General features: G+C 38.1%; 1 protein-coding gene across 1 annotated transcript in view; it reads right to left on the bottom strand.

Annotated features, from left to right (window-relative positions):
* AXDND1 (axonemal dynein light chain domain containing 1) overlaps positions 1 to 15,257 on the bottom strand; it is a 129,140-nt gene that overhangs the window by 21,207 nt on the left and 92,676 nt on the right. The window contains exon 18 of the mRNA XM_036756330.1: positions 9,435 to 9,643. Coding sequence (XP_036612225.1) covers positions 9,435 to 9,643 — 209 coding nt within the window. The remainder of the gene's footprint in view (positions 1 to 9,434; positions 9,644 to 15,257) is intronic.

The raw sequence follows: 15,257 nt of genomic DNA, 5'->3' as shown, positions 1-15,257 counted from the left end.
TTTATGATTACAGTTTGGTAGTATAGTTTGGGCAGCTAGGTGGCACAGTGGATAGAATGCTGGGCCTGAAATCAGGAAACCTCATCTTCATAAGTTCAATCCGGCCTCAGACACTTATTAGCTGTGTGATCCTGGGCAAATCACTTAACTGTTTCCTCATCTGTAAAATGAGCTGGAGAAGGAAATGGAAAACCACTCCAGTATCTTTGCCAAGAAAACCCCAAATAGGGTCATAAAGAGTTGGACATGACTGAAACTACTGAACAAATATAATTTGAGATCACTGCTTGTCTCCCTTTGCATTTTTTTCATTGGTTTCCTTAATATTCTTGATCTTTTGTTCCTTCAGGTGAATTTTGTTAATTTTTCTTCCTAGCTTTATAAGGTAATTCTCTGGTAATTTGATTGGTATGGCACTGAATAAGTAAGTTAATTTAGGTAGTATTGTATTTTTATTACATTGGCTTGGCCTACCCACAAGCAATTAATATTTCTCCAATTGTTTGTGTTCACATAGTTCCTGTATGTGTGTCTTGGTAGCTAGACTCCCAAGTATTTTATACTATCTGTAGTTATTTTAAATGGAATATCTCTTTCTCCTGGGTTCTGTTACAAACATGTGGTTTTATATTATATCCTTCAACTTTGCTGAAGTTATTCATTGTTTTGATTAATTTTTCAGTTGACTCCTTAGGGTCCTATCCTTTAAGTAAATAAAAGAAAAAAATAAAATAAACCATCATATTATATGCAAAGAATGATATTTTGTTTCCTTACTTCTTATGCTCATTCCTTCACTATCTTTTCCCTGTCTTATTGCTATAACTAAAATTTCTAATAGAAATGTAATGGTGATAATCCTTGTGTTATCCCTAATCTTAGAAGAAAGGTTTCTAGCTTATCTCTCTTACAGATAATGCTTACTCTTAGATATGGATACTGCTTATCATCTTAAGGAAAACTCCATTTATTCTAGTATTTTAAACTAGAGTGGATGTTATATTTTGTTCTCCATCTATTGAAATAATCATATCATTTGTGTTGTTTTTATTGTTAATATGGTCAATTATGCTTATAGTTTTCCTGATATTGAACCAGTACTTCATTAGTTGTACAAATCCAGTGTGCTCACAGAGTGTGATCTTTGTGATATATTGCTGTAATCTCCTTGCTAGTATTTTAATTAAATATTTGCATTAATATCATTAGGGAAATTGGTCTATAGTTTTCTTTCTCTGTTTTGACTTTCCCTGGTTTAGGTATCAAGACCATATTTATGCCATAAAAAGAATTTGGTAAGATTCCTTCTTTACATAATTTTTCTTCAAACAATAGGTAACATTAATTGGTCTTTAAACACTTGATAGAATTCGCTTGTAAACCCGTCTGGTCTGGAGGATTTTTTTCTTAAAGAGTTCACTTGTGGCATGTTCACATTATTTTTTTAAAGATAGGATTGAAAAAAATAAAGATAGGATTGTTTAATTCTATATCCTTTTCTGTTAATCTGGGATTAATTAATTAATCTGTATTTTTATAAATATTCATCCATTTCACCAAGATTAACAGTTTTATTGCATATAGTCGGGCAAAATAGCTCCTAATAATTGCTTTGTTTCATCCTCATTGGTTGTAAATTCACCTTTTCCATTTTTTGATAGTGGTAATTTGGTTCTCTTCTTTCTTTTTAAAAAATTAGTCAGTGGTTTACCTATTTTATTGCTCTCTTCAAAAAGCCAGCTCCTAGTTTTATTTAATAGTTCAATTTTTTTTTTTTGCTTTATTTTGTTAATCTCTCCTTTGGCTTTTCAAGATTTCTATTTTGGTGTTAATTGGAGGGTTTTTTATCTGTTGGTTTTCTAATTTTTTTAGTTACATACTCAATTTGTTCATCTGTTCTTTTTCTCTTTTATTGACATAAGTGTGTAGAGATATAAACTTAACCTAAGTATTGCTTTGCCTATATCCCACAGATGTTGGTATGTTGTATCATTATTGCCATGACCTTAATGAAATTATTGGTTGTTTCTATGATTGGTTCTTTGACCCACCCATTCTTCAGGATTAAGGTATTCAGTTTTCAATTAATTTTTAATCTATTCATCAAAGGTTTTTAATTGATTGTAATTTTTATTGCATTATGGTCATAAAATGTATTTAATTTGTCTGCATTTGTCTGTGAGATGTTTATGCCCTAATACATGGTCAATTTTTGTAAAGGTGCTACGCATAGCTGAGAAATTAGTATACTCCTTTCTATTCCCATTCAGTATTTTCTAGGGGTTGATCATAGCTAGCCTTTCTTTGTTTTTTAATTTATTTAACATATTTAGTTTTCAGCACTGATTTTCACAAGAGTTTGGATTACAAATTTTCTCCCCATTTCTACCCTCCCCCCCACTCCAAGATGGCGTATATTCTGGTTGCCCTGTTCCCCAGTCAGCGCTCCCCTCTGTCACCCCACTCCCCTCCCATCCCCTTTTCCCTTCCTTTCTTGTAGGGCAAGATAAATTTTTACGCTCCATTGCCTGTGTATCTTATTTTTTAGTTGCATGCAAAAACTTTTTTTTTTGTTTTTGAACATCTGTTTTTAAAACTTTGAGTTCCAAATTCTCTCCCCTCTTCCCTTCCCACCCACCCTCCCTAAGAAGTCAAGCAATTCAACATAGGCCACATGTGTATCATTATGTATAACCCTTCCACAATACTCATGTTGTGAAAGACTAACTATATTTTGCTCCTTCCCAACCCAACCCCCTTTATTGAATTTTCTCCCTTGACCCTGTCCCCTTTCGAAAGTGTTTGTTTTTGACTACCTCCACCCCCATCTGCCCTCCCCTCCATCATCCCCCCCATTTTTTTTTATCTTCTTCCCTCTTCTTTCCTGTGGGGTAAGATTCCCGATTGGGTATGTATGGTATTCCCTCCTTAGGCCAAATCTGATGAGAGCAATGTTCACTCATTCCCCCCTCATCCGCCCTCTCCCCTCCTCCCACAGAACTGCTTCCTCTTGCCACCTTTATGGGAGATAATCCACCCCATTCTATCTCTCCTTATCTCCCTCTCTCAGTATGTTCCTCTCTCATCCCTTAATTTGATTTTATTTCTTTTAGATATCTTCCCTTCATCTTCAACTCACCCTGTGTCCACTCTCTCCCTCTCTCCCTCTCTCTCTACATATATATATATATATAATATATATATACATACACACATAGATATATACATACATACACATTCACCCATATATATACATAAACATATATGTATGCATATTCCCTTCAGCTACCCTAATACTGAGGTCTCATGAATCATACACATCATCTTTCCATGTAGGAATGTCAACAAAACAGTTCACCTTTAGTAAGTCCCTTGCAATTTCTTTCTCTTGTTCTTTTTCTTGATTGCCTTTTCATGCTTCTCTTGATTCTTGTGTTTGAAAGTCAAATTTTCTATTCAGTTCTGGTCTTTTCACTGAGAAAGCTTGAAAGTCCTCTATTTTATTGAAAATCCATATTTTGCCTTGGAGCATGATACTCAGTTTTGCTGGGTAGGTGATTCTAGGTTTTAATCCTAGCTCCATTGACCTCCGGAATATTGTATTCCAAGCCCTTCGATCTCTTAATGTAGAGGCTGCCAGATCTTGGGTTATTCTGATTGTGTTTCCACAATACTCAAATTGTTTCTTTCTGGCTGCTTGCAGTATTTTCTCCTTGATCTGGGAGCTCTGGAATTTGGTGACAATATTCCTGGGAGATTTCTTTTTGGGATCTATTTGAGGAGGCAATTGATGGATTCTTTCAATTTCTATTTTGCCCTGTGGCTCTAGAATATCAGGGAAGTTCTTCTTGATAATTTCTTGAAAGATGATATCTAGGCTCTTTTTTTGATCATGGCTTTCAGGTAGTCCAATAATTTTTAAATTTTCTCTCCTGGATCTATTTTCCAGGTCAGTGGTTTTTCCAATAAGATATTTCACATTATCTTCCATTTTTTCATTCCTTTGGTTCTGTTTTATAATATCTCAATTTCTCATAAAATCACTAGCTTCCACTTGCTCCAATCTAATTTTTAAAGTCGTATTTTCTTCAGTGGTCTTTTGGACCTCCTTTTCCATTTGGCTAATTCTGCCTTTGAAGGCATTCTTCTCCTCATTGGCTTTTTGGAGCTCTTTTGCCATTTGAGTTAGTCTGTTTTTTAAGGTGTTGTTTTCTTCAGTGTATTTTTCAGTATTTTTTTGGGTCTCCTTTAGCAAGTCATTGACTTGTTTTTCATGGTTTTCTCGCATCCTTCTCATTTCTCTTCCCCAATTTTTCCTCTACTTCTCTAACTTGCTTTTCCAAATCCTTTTTGAGTTCTTCCATGGCCTGGGACCAGTTCATGTTTTTCTTGGAGGCTTTTGGTGTAGGCTCTTGCACTTTGTTGACTTCTTTAGGCTGTATGTTTTGGTCTTCTTTGTCAGCAAAGAAAGAATGCAAAGTCTGAGACTGAATCTCGGTGCATTTTCGCTGCCTGGCCATATTCCCAGCCAACTAACTTGACCTTTGAGTTTTTCAGTGGGGTATGACTGCTTGTAGACTAGAGAGTTCTATGTTCCACGTTTGGGGGGGAGGTGCCAGCTCTGCCACACCAGCACTGCTCCTTCCCCAACCCCCAACCCGGACTGGGCTTAGATCTTCAGCAGGTGGTGCACTCCTGCTCTGATCCACCACTTAATTCCTCCCACCAGGTGGGCCTGGAGCCGGAAGTAACAACAGCTGTAGCTGCCCCACCTCCGCTGCCCCCGGGGCTGGAAGCCGAACCTCGAACTCCTTCCACTCCCGCAGCTTTTCCCACTAACCTTCTCCTCAGTCTTTGGTGTTTGTGGGTTAAGGAGTCTCGTAACTGCCGCAGCTCACTGATTCAGGGCGCTAGGGCCCCCTCCGCCCAGCTTCTGGTCTGGATGGTCCATGCCGTTCAGGCTGGGTTCTGCTCCACTCCGTTCCCAGCTCCCAGCTCCCAGCTCCGTTGGGATAGACCTTACCCAGAGACCATCCAGGCTGTCCTGGGCTGGAGCCCTGCTTCCCTTTGCTGTTTTGTGGGTTCTGCCATTCTAGAATTGGTTCAGAGCCATTTTTATAGGTTTTTGGAGGGACTCTGTACGCAGCTCACACTAGTTCCTGCTCACCAGCCACCATCTTGGCTCCGCCCCCCATAGCTAGCCTTTCTAAAATTTTATTTGTAATTTTAATTTCTTCTTTATTTTATGGCTAGGTTGGTCTATGTCTGAGAGGAGTAAACTGATGATCCACTCTATTACAATTTCACTATTTCATCCTGCTACTCAGTCGACTTTTCCTTTAAGATTCTATATGCTATGCCATTTGGTGCATATATATTCTGTATTGATACTAATTCATTGTCTATGGTACCTTTTAGGAAAATGTAGTTTCCCTGTTTATCTCTTAATTAGGTCTATTTTTGCTTTTGCTTTGCCTGAGATAATGAATGCCACCTCTGCCTTTTTTACTTCAGCTAAATATTAGATTCTGCTCCAACCCCTTATTTTAACTTCTATGTGTATCCTTCTGTTTCAGGAGTGTATCTTGTAAACAACATATTGTTGGATTCTGGTTTGTAATCCATACTTATGTCCTCTTCCATTTTATGGGTGAGTTCATTCCATTCACATTCACAGTTATGATTGCTAACTGTGTATTTCCCTCCATCCTATTCAATTATGCTTACTGTTCTTTTTTATCCTGTGCCCTCTTTAAGAATCTTTTGCTTCTGACCAGTTAATCTATCTTTCTCCTTTTTCTCTCACATCCTCCCTTTCCTCTTACTTCTCTGTTTGGTAATATGAATTTCAATACCCAACTATATGTATATGTGTATTCTTTCCTCCTTGAATAAGTTCAGATGAGGGTAGGGCTCAAGTGTTGTTGCTGTCTCTCAATTGTATAAAGTCTTCCTTACATGCCCCATTTATGAGACAATTTCCCCCATTCTTCCTTTCACTTCCCCCATTCCCAGTGCATCACTCTTCCCCAATCTTCCATTCTTTTTTTTAGATCATCTAAAAATAATAGAATAACACTGGGTTCTCTAATTAGTCTCTCTCTAAAACCCCTGCTAATGATAAAGTTCTGATTGGTTACATATATTGTATCTCCCATATAATAATATAACTAGTTTAACCTTTTTTAGTCCCTTATGATTTCTCACTCATATCTGCCTTTTTATGCTTCTCTTGAGTCCTCTGCTTATATATCAAATTTTCTATTCAAATATGTTCTTCTAATCAGGAATGCTTGAAAGTTATCTTTTCATTTAATATCCATATTTTCCCTTGTAGGATTACACTCAGGTTTGTTGGGCAATTTACTCTTGGTTGTAAACCAAGATCTTCTGCCTTCTGGAATATCATATTCCAACCCTCCATTCCTTTATAATGGTAGCTATTAAATCTTGTGCGATCCTGACTGGCTTTTGTTCTGGCTACTTACAATATTTTCTCCTTGACTTATGAGTTCTGTATTTTGGCTGCACTATTCCTAAAAGTTTTCTTTTGGGGGTTTCTTTCAAGAGATGACCAGTGGATTCTTTCAATTTCTACTTTGTTCTCTGGTTCTAAGATATTTTGGCTTTTATAATTTCTTGAAATATGATGTCTAAGTTCTTTTTCGTTCATGGCTTTCAGGAAGGCCAATGATTTTTAAATTATCTCTCCTCTATTTTCCAAGTCAGTTATTTTTTCTTATCAGATATTTCATAATTTCTCTTTTTCCCAGTTTTTTGACTTTGATTTATTATTTCTTCATGTCTCGTGGAGTCATTAGCATTTTTAAGACAAATTCTAATTTTAAGGAATTATTTTCTTCAGCAAGGTTTTGCTCCTCTTTTGCCAAGCTATTAAATCTCTTCATACAACTTTCTTAGCTCTCATTTCTTTTTTCATATTTTCCTCTACTATTCTTATTTTGTTTTAAAAATCTTTTTCTGTTCTCTTTTCTCTCTTTCTTTAATCTCTTCTAGAGATTCTTGTTAGCTTTGTGTCCTATCTGCATTTTTCTTGAGGCTTTGCTTATAGATGTTTTCAAGTAGTTGTCTTCTTTGTTTGTGTCAACTTCCTTGTCATTGAGAAAATTGAATTATTTCTGTTTTGTATCAACCACTAGCATTTTATGTAACTGATTAAGTCATATTTCTTTGAGTTTAGGTCAAAAGTTCATCAGTCCAGAAATTTAGTCTTCCCCTCTAAGCTAAATTTAAAAGTAACCAATCATTTTGTTTTCCCCATCTATGATGCTTTCTATTTTTTTTTGGACAATTCTCCTTTTTTGTCTATAATAATGATCTGTCAGTCATTTAAGGTCTTAACGTGCTGAGTTGCTGAGATCCTATTTATTGGTAAATTCATGCTTTGCTAATAAATTGATTTTGCTCAGAACTTTGTGCCTTTTTTTACTTTTACTGCAATTGCAACATCATCATAGTTGTTCTTTGTTGTCAGGGTCTTTTAGTTTGTTTGCTTGTTCTTCCAGCCTACTTCTTAACTTTGGACTTTAGTGTTGGACTCTGCTCGCTTCTGGAGGCAGGAGAAGGGATATGTCTGGTCCTAGCTTCTTCTGCTTTCACAGTTCAATCTAGTGGCCTTCCAAAGTGGCATGGTCATGACATCAGAGAGGTGATGTCATGACTTGCAAGTGAATTGGGTTTAAGTGAGGCAGGGTTGTGCAAAGTCACCAGCCTCACTTTCTCCTCAAGAGCCATCTGGGTCCGGTGGTGAGATATCGATCAGGATGACCGGTGATGGCCCTGGATGCAGTGGAAGACCTTGGCCTTTTTAAGTTAAGGTCCTTCCCAGGCCTCAAGCATAGTGGGATCTTGTACTCCCCATACTTTTCAGTCAATTATGTTACTGTAAAGATGTGGAAAATTATGAGGAATATCATCTGTTTCATTCTAATACTAACATCAAGGATTCCTCAGCATGTGCATAATTGAGGGGTTGGGAGGGGAGTAGAGGGTAGTTGTCTAGACCTGTGATTTCATTGGTGCAGCTCAGCCACTCCTGTGTAATTTCTATTCTTAGACAGTTATCTGGGGCGCTAAGAAGTTAAGTCCTACAGCTAGAATTTGCATAGGTAGCACCTGAACCCAGGTTTTCCTGAATCCAAAGCTATCCTTCTATCTATTAGCATTCTGCCTCTCTTCATGAAAACTTCCTATAGGTAAGAAAGAAGAAGTATATAATATTGTAACAATGTAGGGCAGCTAGGTGGCACTATAGTGAATAGAGTGCTGGGCCTGGAGTCAGGAAGACTCATCTTCTTGAGTTCAAATCTGGCCTCAGATACTTACTAGCTGTGTGACCCTGGACAAGTCACTTGGCTGTTTGTCTCAGTTTCCTCATCCGTGAGGGAACTGGAGAAGGAAATGGCAAACCACTCCAGTATCTTTTTCAAGCAAACCCCAAATGGGATCACAAAGAGTTAGATATGACTGAAAATGACTAAACAAGGACAGTAATGTAAATAAAGAGAATATGAAAAAGCCAAAAAAAAAAAGAAAGAAAAAATAAAAAAATAAAAATAAAAAACCAGAGTGGCAGGGTCCAGGAAGAGATCTCTCCCCTACCTTCCTAGACTGGGTTCTACAAGTTCCTGACCCAGATTTTGGACTACCGGCATGTGTGTAGTGGAGCTTCAGTAGACTATTGATGGACTTAATCGCTGTCAGCCCACTGGGAAGTTCTGTAGGTTCAGAGTCACTGAACTGCTGGTTCCCTTTGGGTCTTAGTCTTCTGCCCTGGTTTTTCACTGCAGCCTAATGTATCGGGCTAAAGGTTAGAACAGAGTTATCGCACTGCTCCTGGGTCAGAGCCACATAGCTAGGTTTGTGAAATTGGTTTTGTGCTCAGTACTCTGCTAGGGGCCAAGATCAGTTGTGGCCACTTGTCTCCATCTTGGATCTGTGATTTGGAACCAGGAAATGGGTGATAGGGCTGATGTATGTTAGCCATTTCTGTTGAGCATACAAAACCCCCATATCTTTTTTAGACAAAGTGTTCTACACTCCCATACTTCTGTTTTGTCCTTATGAAGTTGATTTTTGCACCAAAGTTCAAATTTATCTCTATTCAATTTCATCTTCTTAGATTTAGCCCAGTGCTCTAGCTTGTCAACATCTTCTGAGATCCTGACTATGTTGCCAAATGTGACAGCTATTGTTCTCCATTTTGTGTTTTCTGTAAATTGGATGAGCATGTCATATAGGCCTTTCTCCAAGTTTTTGATAAAAATGTTTTTAAATTAAAAAAAACCAGTATGGGGGTAAGTACAAATCTCTTTCTTGAAAATATATTTCAAGGTTAAATTAATGTAGCTTTATCTTGTTACTTTATGTATATCTTATCTTTACAGGTACAAAATCAATCATCAGAGTTTCACCTGAATATATAGATAGAGAATCGGCTCAACATTTTTGCCAGTGACATGCCTTCTATTTCCAACGTAGCAATGCCTGTATGAAGACGAATTTCCTGTTCACTAGCATCTATTTCACTCTTTGGGAGAGAATGCTCATCACTATAGTCAGGTATCATTAAAATTAGCATATTTACCATCCACTTAATCATGGCTATATGGAGTTCATTCACCTGTAGGAAGAAAAATATTATTTTAAAAGATCAGATTTCAGATGAACCATTTGAAATTTGTTAAAGTTATGTTGTATTTAGGTGTTGGAGATGTGTACATCCTTGGGTCCTGACTTTAGTGATACCATGGCGCTTAATGAAATTAGATCCAATATCTAGCTTCATTATAACATAGTTCCAACCTCCTTTTCTCACTACAGCATATGACACATCTGTCTTCCTATCTCTAAATTTATTTAGGACACTGATAAAAGGCACTGTTCTGCAGCCATTTAAAGACTTTTCTCAGAAGGAAGTGCAGTGGAAGGTACATCAGCATAGTAGGGTATATTCTTTAAAAAACACTTGCTTGTGATGGAATACTACTGTGCTATAAGAAATGATAAACAGGTTGATTTTAGAAAAACATGGATCAGCCCCTGGGGGCAGAGCCAAGATGGCAGCTGGAAAGCAGGGACTTGCATAAGCTCCCCCCCAGGTCCCTCCAAACACCTATAAAAAATGGCTCTGAAGAAATTCTAGAGCTGCAGAACCCACGGAATAGCAGAGGGAAGCAGGGCTCCAGCCCAGGACGGCCTGGATGGTTGCTGGGTAAGGTCTATCCCATGGAGCTAGGAGTGGAGAGGGGCAGAGCCTAGTGTGGGCTGTGCCTGGACCAACCAGACCCAGACCTCGGGGGAACAAGCCCTAGTACCCTGAAACAGTGAGCTGTGGTAGTTACCAGACTTCTCAACCCACAAACACCAAAGGCAACAGAGAAGTTCAGTGGGAAAAGCTGCAGGGAGTGAAAGGAGTTTGTGGTTCGGCCACCGCCTGGGAGGCAGCGGAGGTGGGGCAGCTCTGAGGACAGAACTATAGCTGCAGTTGCTTCGGGTCCCAGGCCCACCTGGTGGGAGGAATTAAGTGGCAGATCTGAGCAGGAGTGCAGAGCCTGCTTAAGATCTGAGTCAGGTCCAGGTTGGCGGTTCTTGCGGGAGGAGAAGTGCTGGTGTGGCAGAGCTTGCTGTGTAGAAATAGCTCTGAAAACAATAGCGCAGCCCCTCAAGCTTGGGACAAAGTACTCTCTACTCTACATGCATTCATACCCCAATGAAAAACTCAAGGGTCAAGTAGTTGGCTGGGAACATGGCCAGGCAGCAAAAACAGACTCACATTCAGACTCAGACTTTGGAATCTTTCTTTGGTGACAAAGAAGACCAAAACATACAGCCAGAAGAAGTCAACAAAGTCGAAGAGTCTACATCAAAAACCTCCAAGAAAAACATGAACTGGTCTCAGGCCATGGAAGAGCTCAAAAAGGATTTGGAAAAGAAATTTAGAGAAGTAGAGGGAAAATTGGGAAGAGAAATGAGAGTGATGTGGGAAAACCATGAAAAACAAGTCAATGACTGGCTAAAGGAGACCCAAAAAAATACTGAAGAAAACAACACCTTAAAAAATAGACTAACTCAAATGGCCAAAGAGCTCCAAAAAGCCAATGAGGAGAAGAATGCCTTCAAAGCCAGAATTAGCCAAATGGAAAAGGAGGTCCAAGAGACCACAGAAGAAAATACTACCTTAAAAATTAGATTGGAGCAAGTGAAAGCTAGTGACTTTATGAGAAATCAAGATATTATAAAACAGAACTAAAGGAATGAAAAATGGAAGACAATGTGAAGTATCTCACTGGAAAAACCACTGATCTGGAAAATAGATCCAGGAGAGATTTTAAAATTATTGGACTACCTGAAAGCCATGATCAAAAAAAAGAGCCTAGATATCATCTTTCAAGAAATTATCAAGGAGAACCACCCTGATATTCGGGAGCCAGAGGGTAAAATAGAGATTGAAAGAATCCACTGATTGCCTCCTGAAAAAGATCCCCAAAAGAAAACTCCTAGGAATATTGTCACCAAATTCCAGAGCTCCCAGATCAAGGAGAAAATACTGCAAGCAGCCAGAAAGAAACAATTTGAGTACTGTGGAAACACAATCAGAATAACACAAGATCTAGCAGCTTCTACAATAAGGGATCAAAGGGCTTGGAATAAGATATTCTGGAGGTCAATGGAGCTAGGATTAAAACCAAGAATCACCTACCCAGCAAAACTGAGTATCATGCTCCAAGGCAAAATATGGATTTTCAATAAAATAGAGGACTTTCAAGTTTTCTCAGTGAAAAGACCAGAGCTGAATAGAAAATTTGACTTTCAAACACAAGAATCAAAGAAGCATGAAAAGGTAATCAAGAAAGAGAAATCATAAAGGACCTACTAAAGTTGAACTGTTTTGTTTACAATCCTACATGGAAAGTTGATGTGTATAATTCATGAGAGTTCAGTATTAGGGTAGCTGAAGGGAAGTAGAGGAAAAATTGGGAAGAGAAATGAGAGTGATATATATACATATGTATATGTATATATATGTATGTATATGTGTATATGTATATATACATATTTATTATATATATAGACAGAGGGCACAGGGTGAATTGAATATGAAGGGATGATATCTAAAAAAAATAAAATAAAATTAAGGGATGAGAGAGGAATATATTGAGAGAGGGAGAAAGGGAGAGAGCGAATGGGGTAAATTTTCTCACATAAAAGTGGCAAGAAAAAGCAGTTCTGTTGGGAGAGAAGAGGGGGCAGGTGAGGGGGAATGAGTGAATCTTGCTCTCATCGGATTTGACCTGAGGAGGGAATAACATACACACTCAATTGGGAATCTTACCCCACAGGAAAGGAAGAGGAAGGAGATAAAAAAAGGGTGCACGATAGAAGGGAGGGCAGATAGGGAGAGGAGGTAATCAAAAGCAAACACTTTTGAAAAGGGACAGTGTCAAAGGAGAAAATTGGATAAAGCGGGATAGGATAGGAAGGAGCAAAATATAGTTAGTCTTTCACAACATGAGTATTGTGGAAGGGTTTTGCATAATGATACACATGTGGCCTGTGTTGAACTGCTTGCCTTCTTAGACAGGGTGGGTGGGGAGGGAAGAGGGGAGAGAATTTGAAACTCAAAGTTTTAAAAGCAGATGTTCAAAAAAAAAAAGTTTTTGCATGCAACTAGGAAGTAAGATACACAGGCAATGGGACATAAAAATCTATCTTGCCCTACAAGAAAGTAAGGGAAAAGGGGATGGGGGGGGAGTGGGGTGACAGAAGGGAGGGTTGACTAGGGAATGGGGCAATCAGAATATATGCCATCTTGGAGTGGGGGGATGGGTAGAAATGGGGAGAAAATTTGTAATTCAAACTCTTGTGAAAATTAATGCTGAAAACTAAAAATATTAAATAAATAACAAAAGAGAAAAAGGGAAAAAAAAGAAAAACATGGAAAGACTTGCATGAAATAATGAAGAATGAAATGAGCAGAACCAAGAGGACATTGTATACAATAACAGTAATATTGTTTGAAGAATAACTGTGAATGACTATGCTATTCTGAGTATCATAAATATTCAAATCAACTACAAAGGATCTATGAAGGAAAATGCTATCCACCTTGAGAGAAAGAATTGATAAACAGGAGTATGCAAGTATGCATAGTATGGATAACTATACATACATTATCTGTAGTGTGTGTGTGTGTGTGTGTTTGTGTGTGTGTGTGTGTGTGTGTGTGTGGTCAAATGGTGACCTCAGGTGTGGGGTGAGGAAGGAGAGAGACAGTTCAGAACTTAAAATGTAACAAAAAAATAAATAAAAATTAAATAAAAATACTTGTAAAGCCTACATCTTCAATTAAAATGTGTCATTCGTAAAATTCAAACACAGTTGTACAAATAAGTGTCTACCTCTACATACTAGTGATTAAGCTTTATTTCACAGATAGAAAATCAAAGAACATTAAAGTTGGAAAGCTAAAAAGAATTTTACCTGTCATTCAATCAAAACCTCTCATTTTATATGTGATAAAACTGAAAACCAAAGAAGTTAAGTGACTTGCCTAATCAATTTACCAAATCCTCATTAAAAGGCAGTATGGTGGAATGGATTGAGCATTGAGATTGAAATTAGGAAGACTTGGATTAGAATACTCCGTTTGGCTTTTAAAGCCCTTCACAACATCATCGCTTCCTACTTTTCCAGTCCTCTTATGCCCTACTCTCCTCCACATACTCTACAATCCAACAACATCTGCCTTTGTGCTATTCTTTGGACATGACCCTCTATCTTCCAACTGTATGCCTTTTCTCTGGCTTTCCCCCATGCCTGGAATGCTCTCCCTCATTGTCTCTGCCTACTGGCTTCCCTGGTTTTTAATACTTGGCTCCAATTCCACCCACCGAAGATCTGCACAAGGTCTTTCCCCACCTTCACCTCCCCCTTCTGCATGCCTTCTTTCTATGGTTATTTCCCATCTCCGCCATATGTATCCTGTATGTATACAGTGTTTTGCATGGTATCTCTCTCAATAGAATGTGAGCCCCTTGAGGGCAGGGATCATTTTTTAAACCTTTCTTTATATCCCCTAGCACTTAGTCTAGTGTTTGGCACAAAGCAAGTGCTTAATGACTGACTAAACCTAGTAACTATGACCATGATAAAGCCACTAAGCCTCCCTGAGTCTCAGCATTTAAGAATATAAGTTATAGTTAAAGGTGTTCCCACATGTGTGCAGAGGCTAGTATATACTAGCAATCCCTAGTACCTAGGGAAATATGAAGTTTAGATAAGGTCCCTGTGATCACAGACCTTAGAGTCTACTAGGGGAATTAGACAGGTACACAGATAACTAGAATACATAACATATTATATCATACATATGTCAGAATGCTGCAAAATCAATTGCTATTTAAGGTCCAAGGTTAGAAACTGTTGAGATCATGGAGAAGGTGGCACTTGAACTGTATTTTGAAGTATTGGTAAGAATTTAACAGGCAAAGAAGGGGACATTCTAGGTACAGGCAACAACATGGAAAATAGAATGAAAGAAGAAAAACACTGAATGTGATTAGGGGGTGGAGAGTGGCCTAGTTTAATGGAGGCACGGAGAAGAATTATAAGAGATAAGCTAGAAAGGTAGAGTGGCGGTAGGCTATGGAGGATTTTGAATGCCAGGCAAAGAAGAATGAATTTGACTCACTAAGTACCAAGAAATCACTGAAAGAGCAGAGGAGGTAAATGAATGGATCTTTGCATAAAGAAGGCTATTTTGTCAGCAATCTATAATATGAATTAGAGGAAGGGGTCAAGATGAGATGACCTCTCAAGAAGCTGTTGCAATAGTCTATGTGGGTGTTAATGAAGACCAGGACTAGGGTTAACAATGGAAATAGAGAGGATGGAGGTCAGGGATGTGGCAGAGGTAGAAGTAATAAGACTTGGTCACTGCTTATCTACATATTGGATATGAGAAATTGGGGAGAAGAAAGAGGTTGCATCCATGGAAGACTGGGTGCTATTGACAAAAAGTTGGGTGTTATGTATGTGTGTTGATTCCCTTAATTTAGTTCCTGTTAACTTAATTAGCTTAATTTAATTAACTTAACAATTCCTGTAACTTAGATTTCAGACCTTATCAGATATACTTGAGGCAAATATTTTCCATAGTCTACGGTTACTCTATGAAAACACATTTAATTTTTTTTGTAATAAAAGTTGTCTCTTATCTTTTATGTCTCCTTTAC

Source organism: Trichosurus vulpecula, chromosome 4 (genome assembly GCF_011100635.1).
Source record: "Trichosurus vulpecula isolate mTriVul1 chromosome 4, mTriVul1.pri, whole genome shotgun sequence".
NCBI lineage: Eukaryota > Metazoa > Chordata > Mammalia > Diprotodontia > Phalangeridae > Trichosurus > Trichosurus vulpecula.
This window is presented reverse-complemented; position numbering and strand designations above follow the sequence as displayed.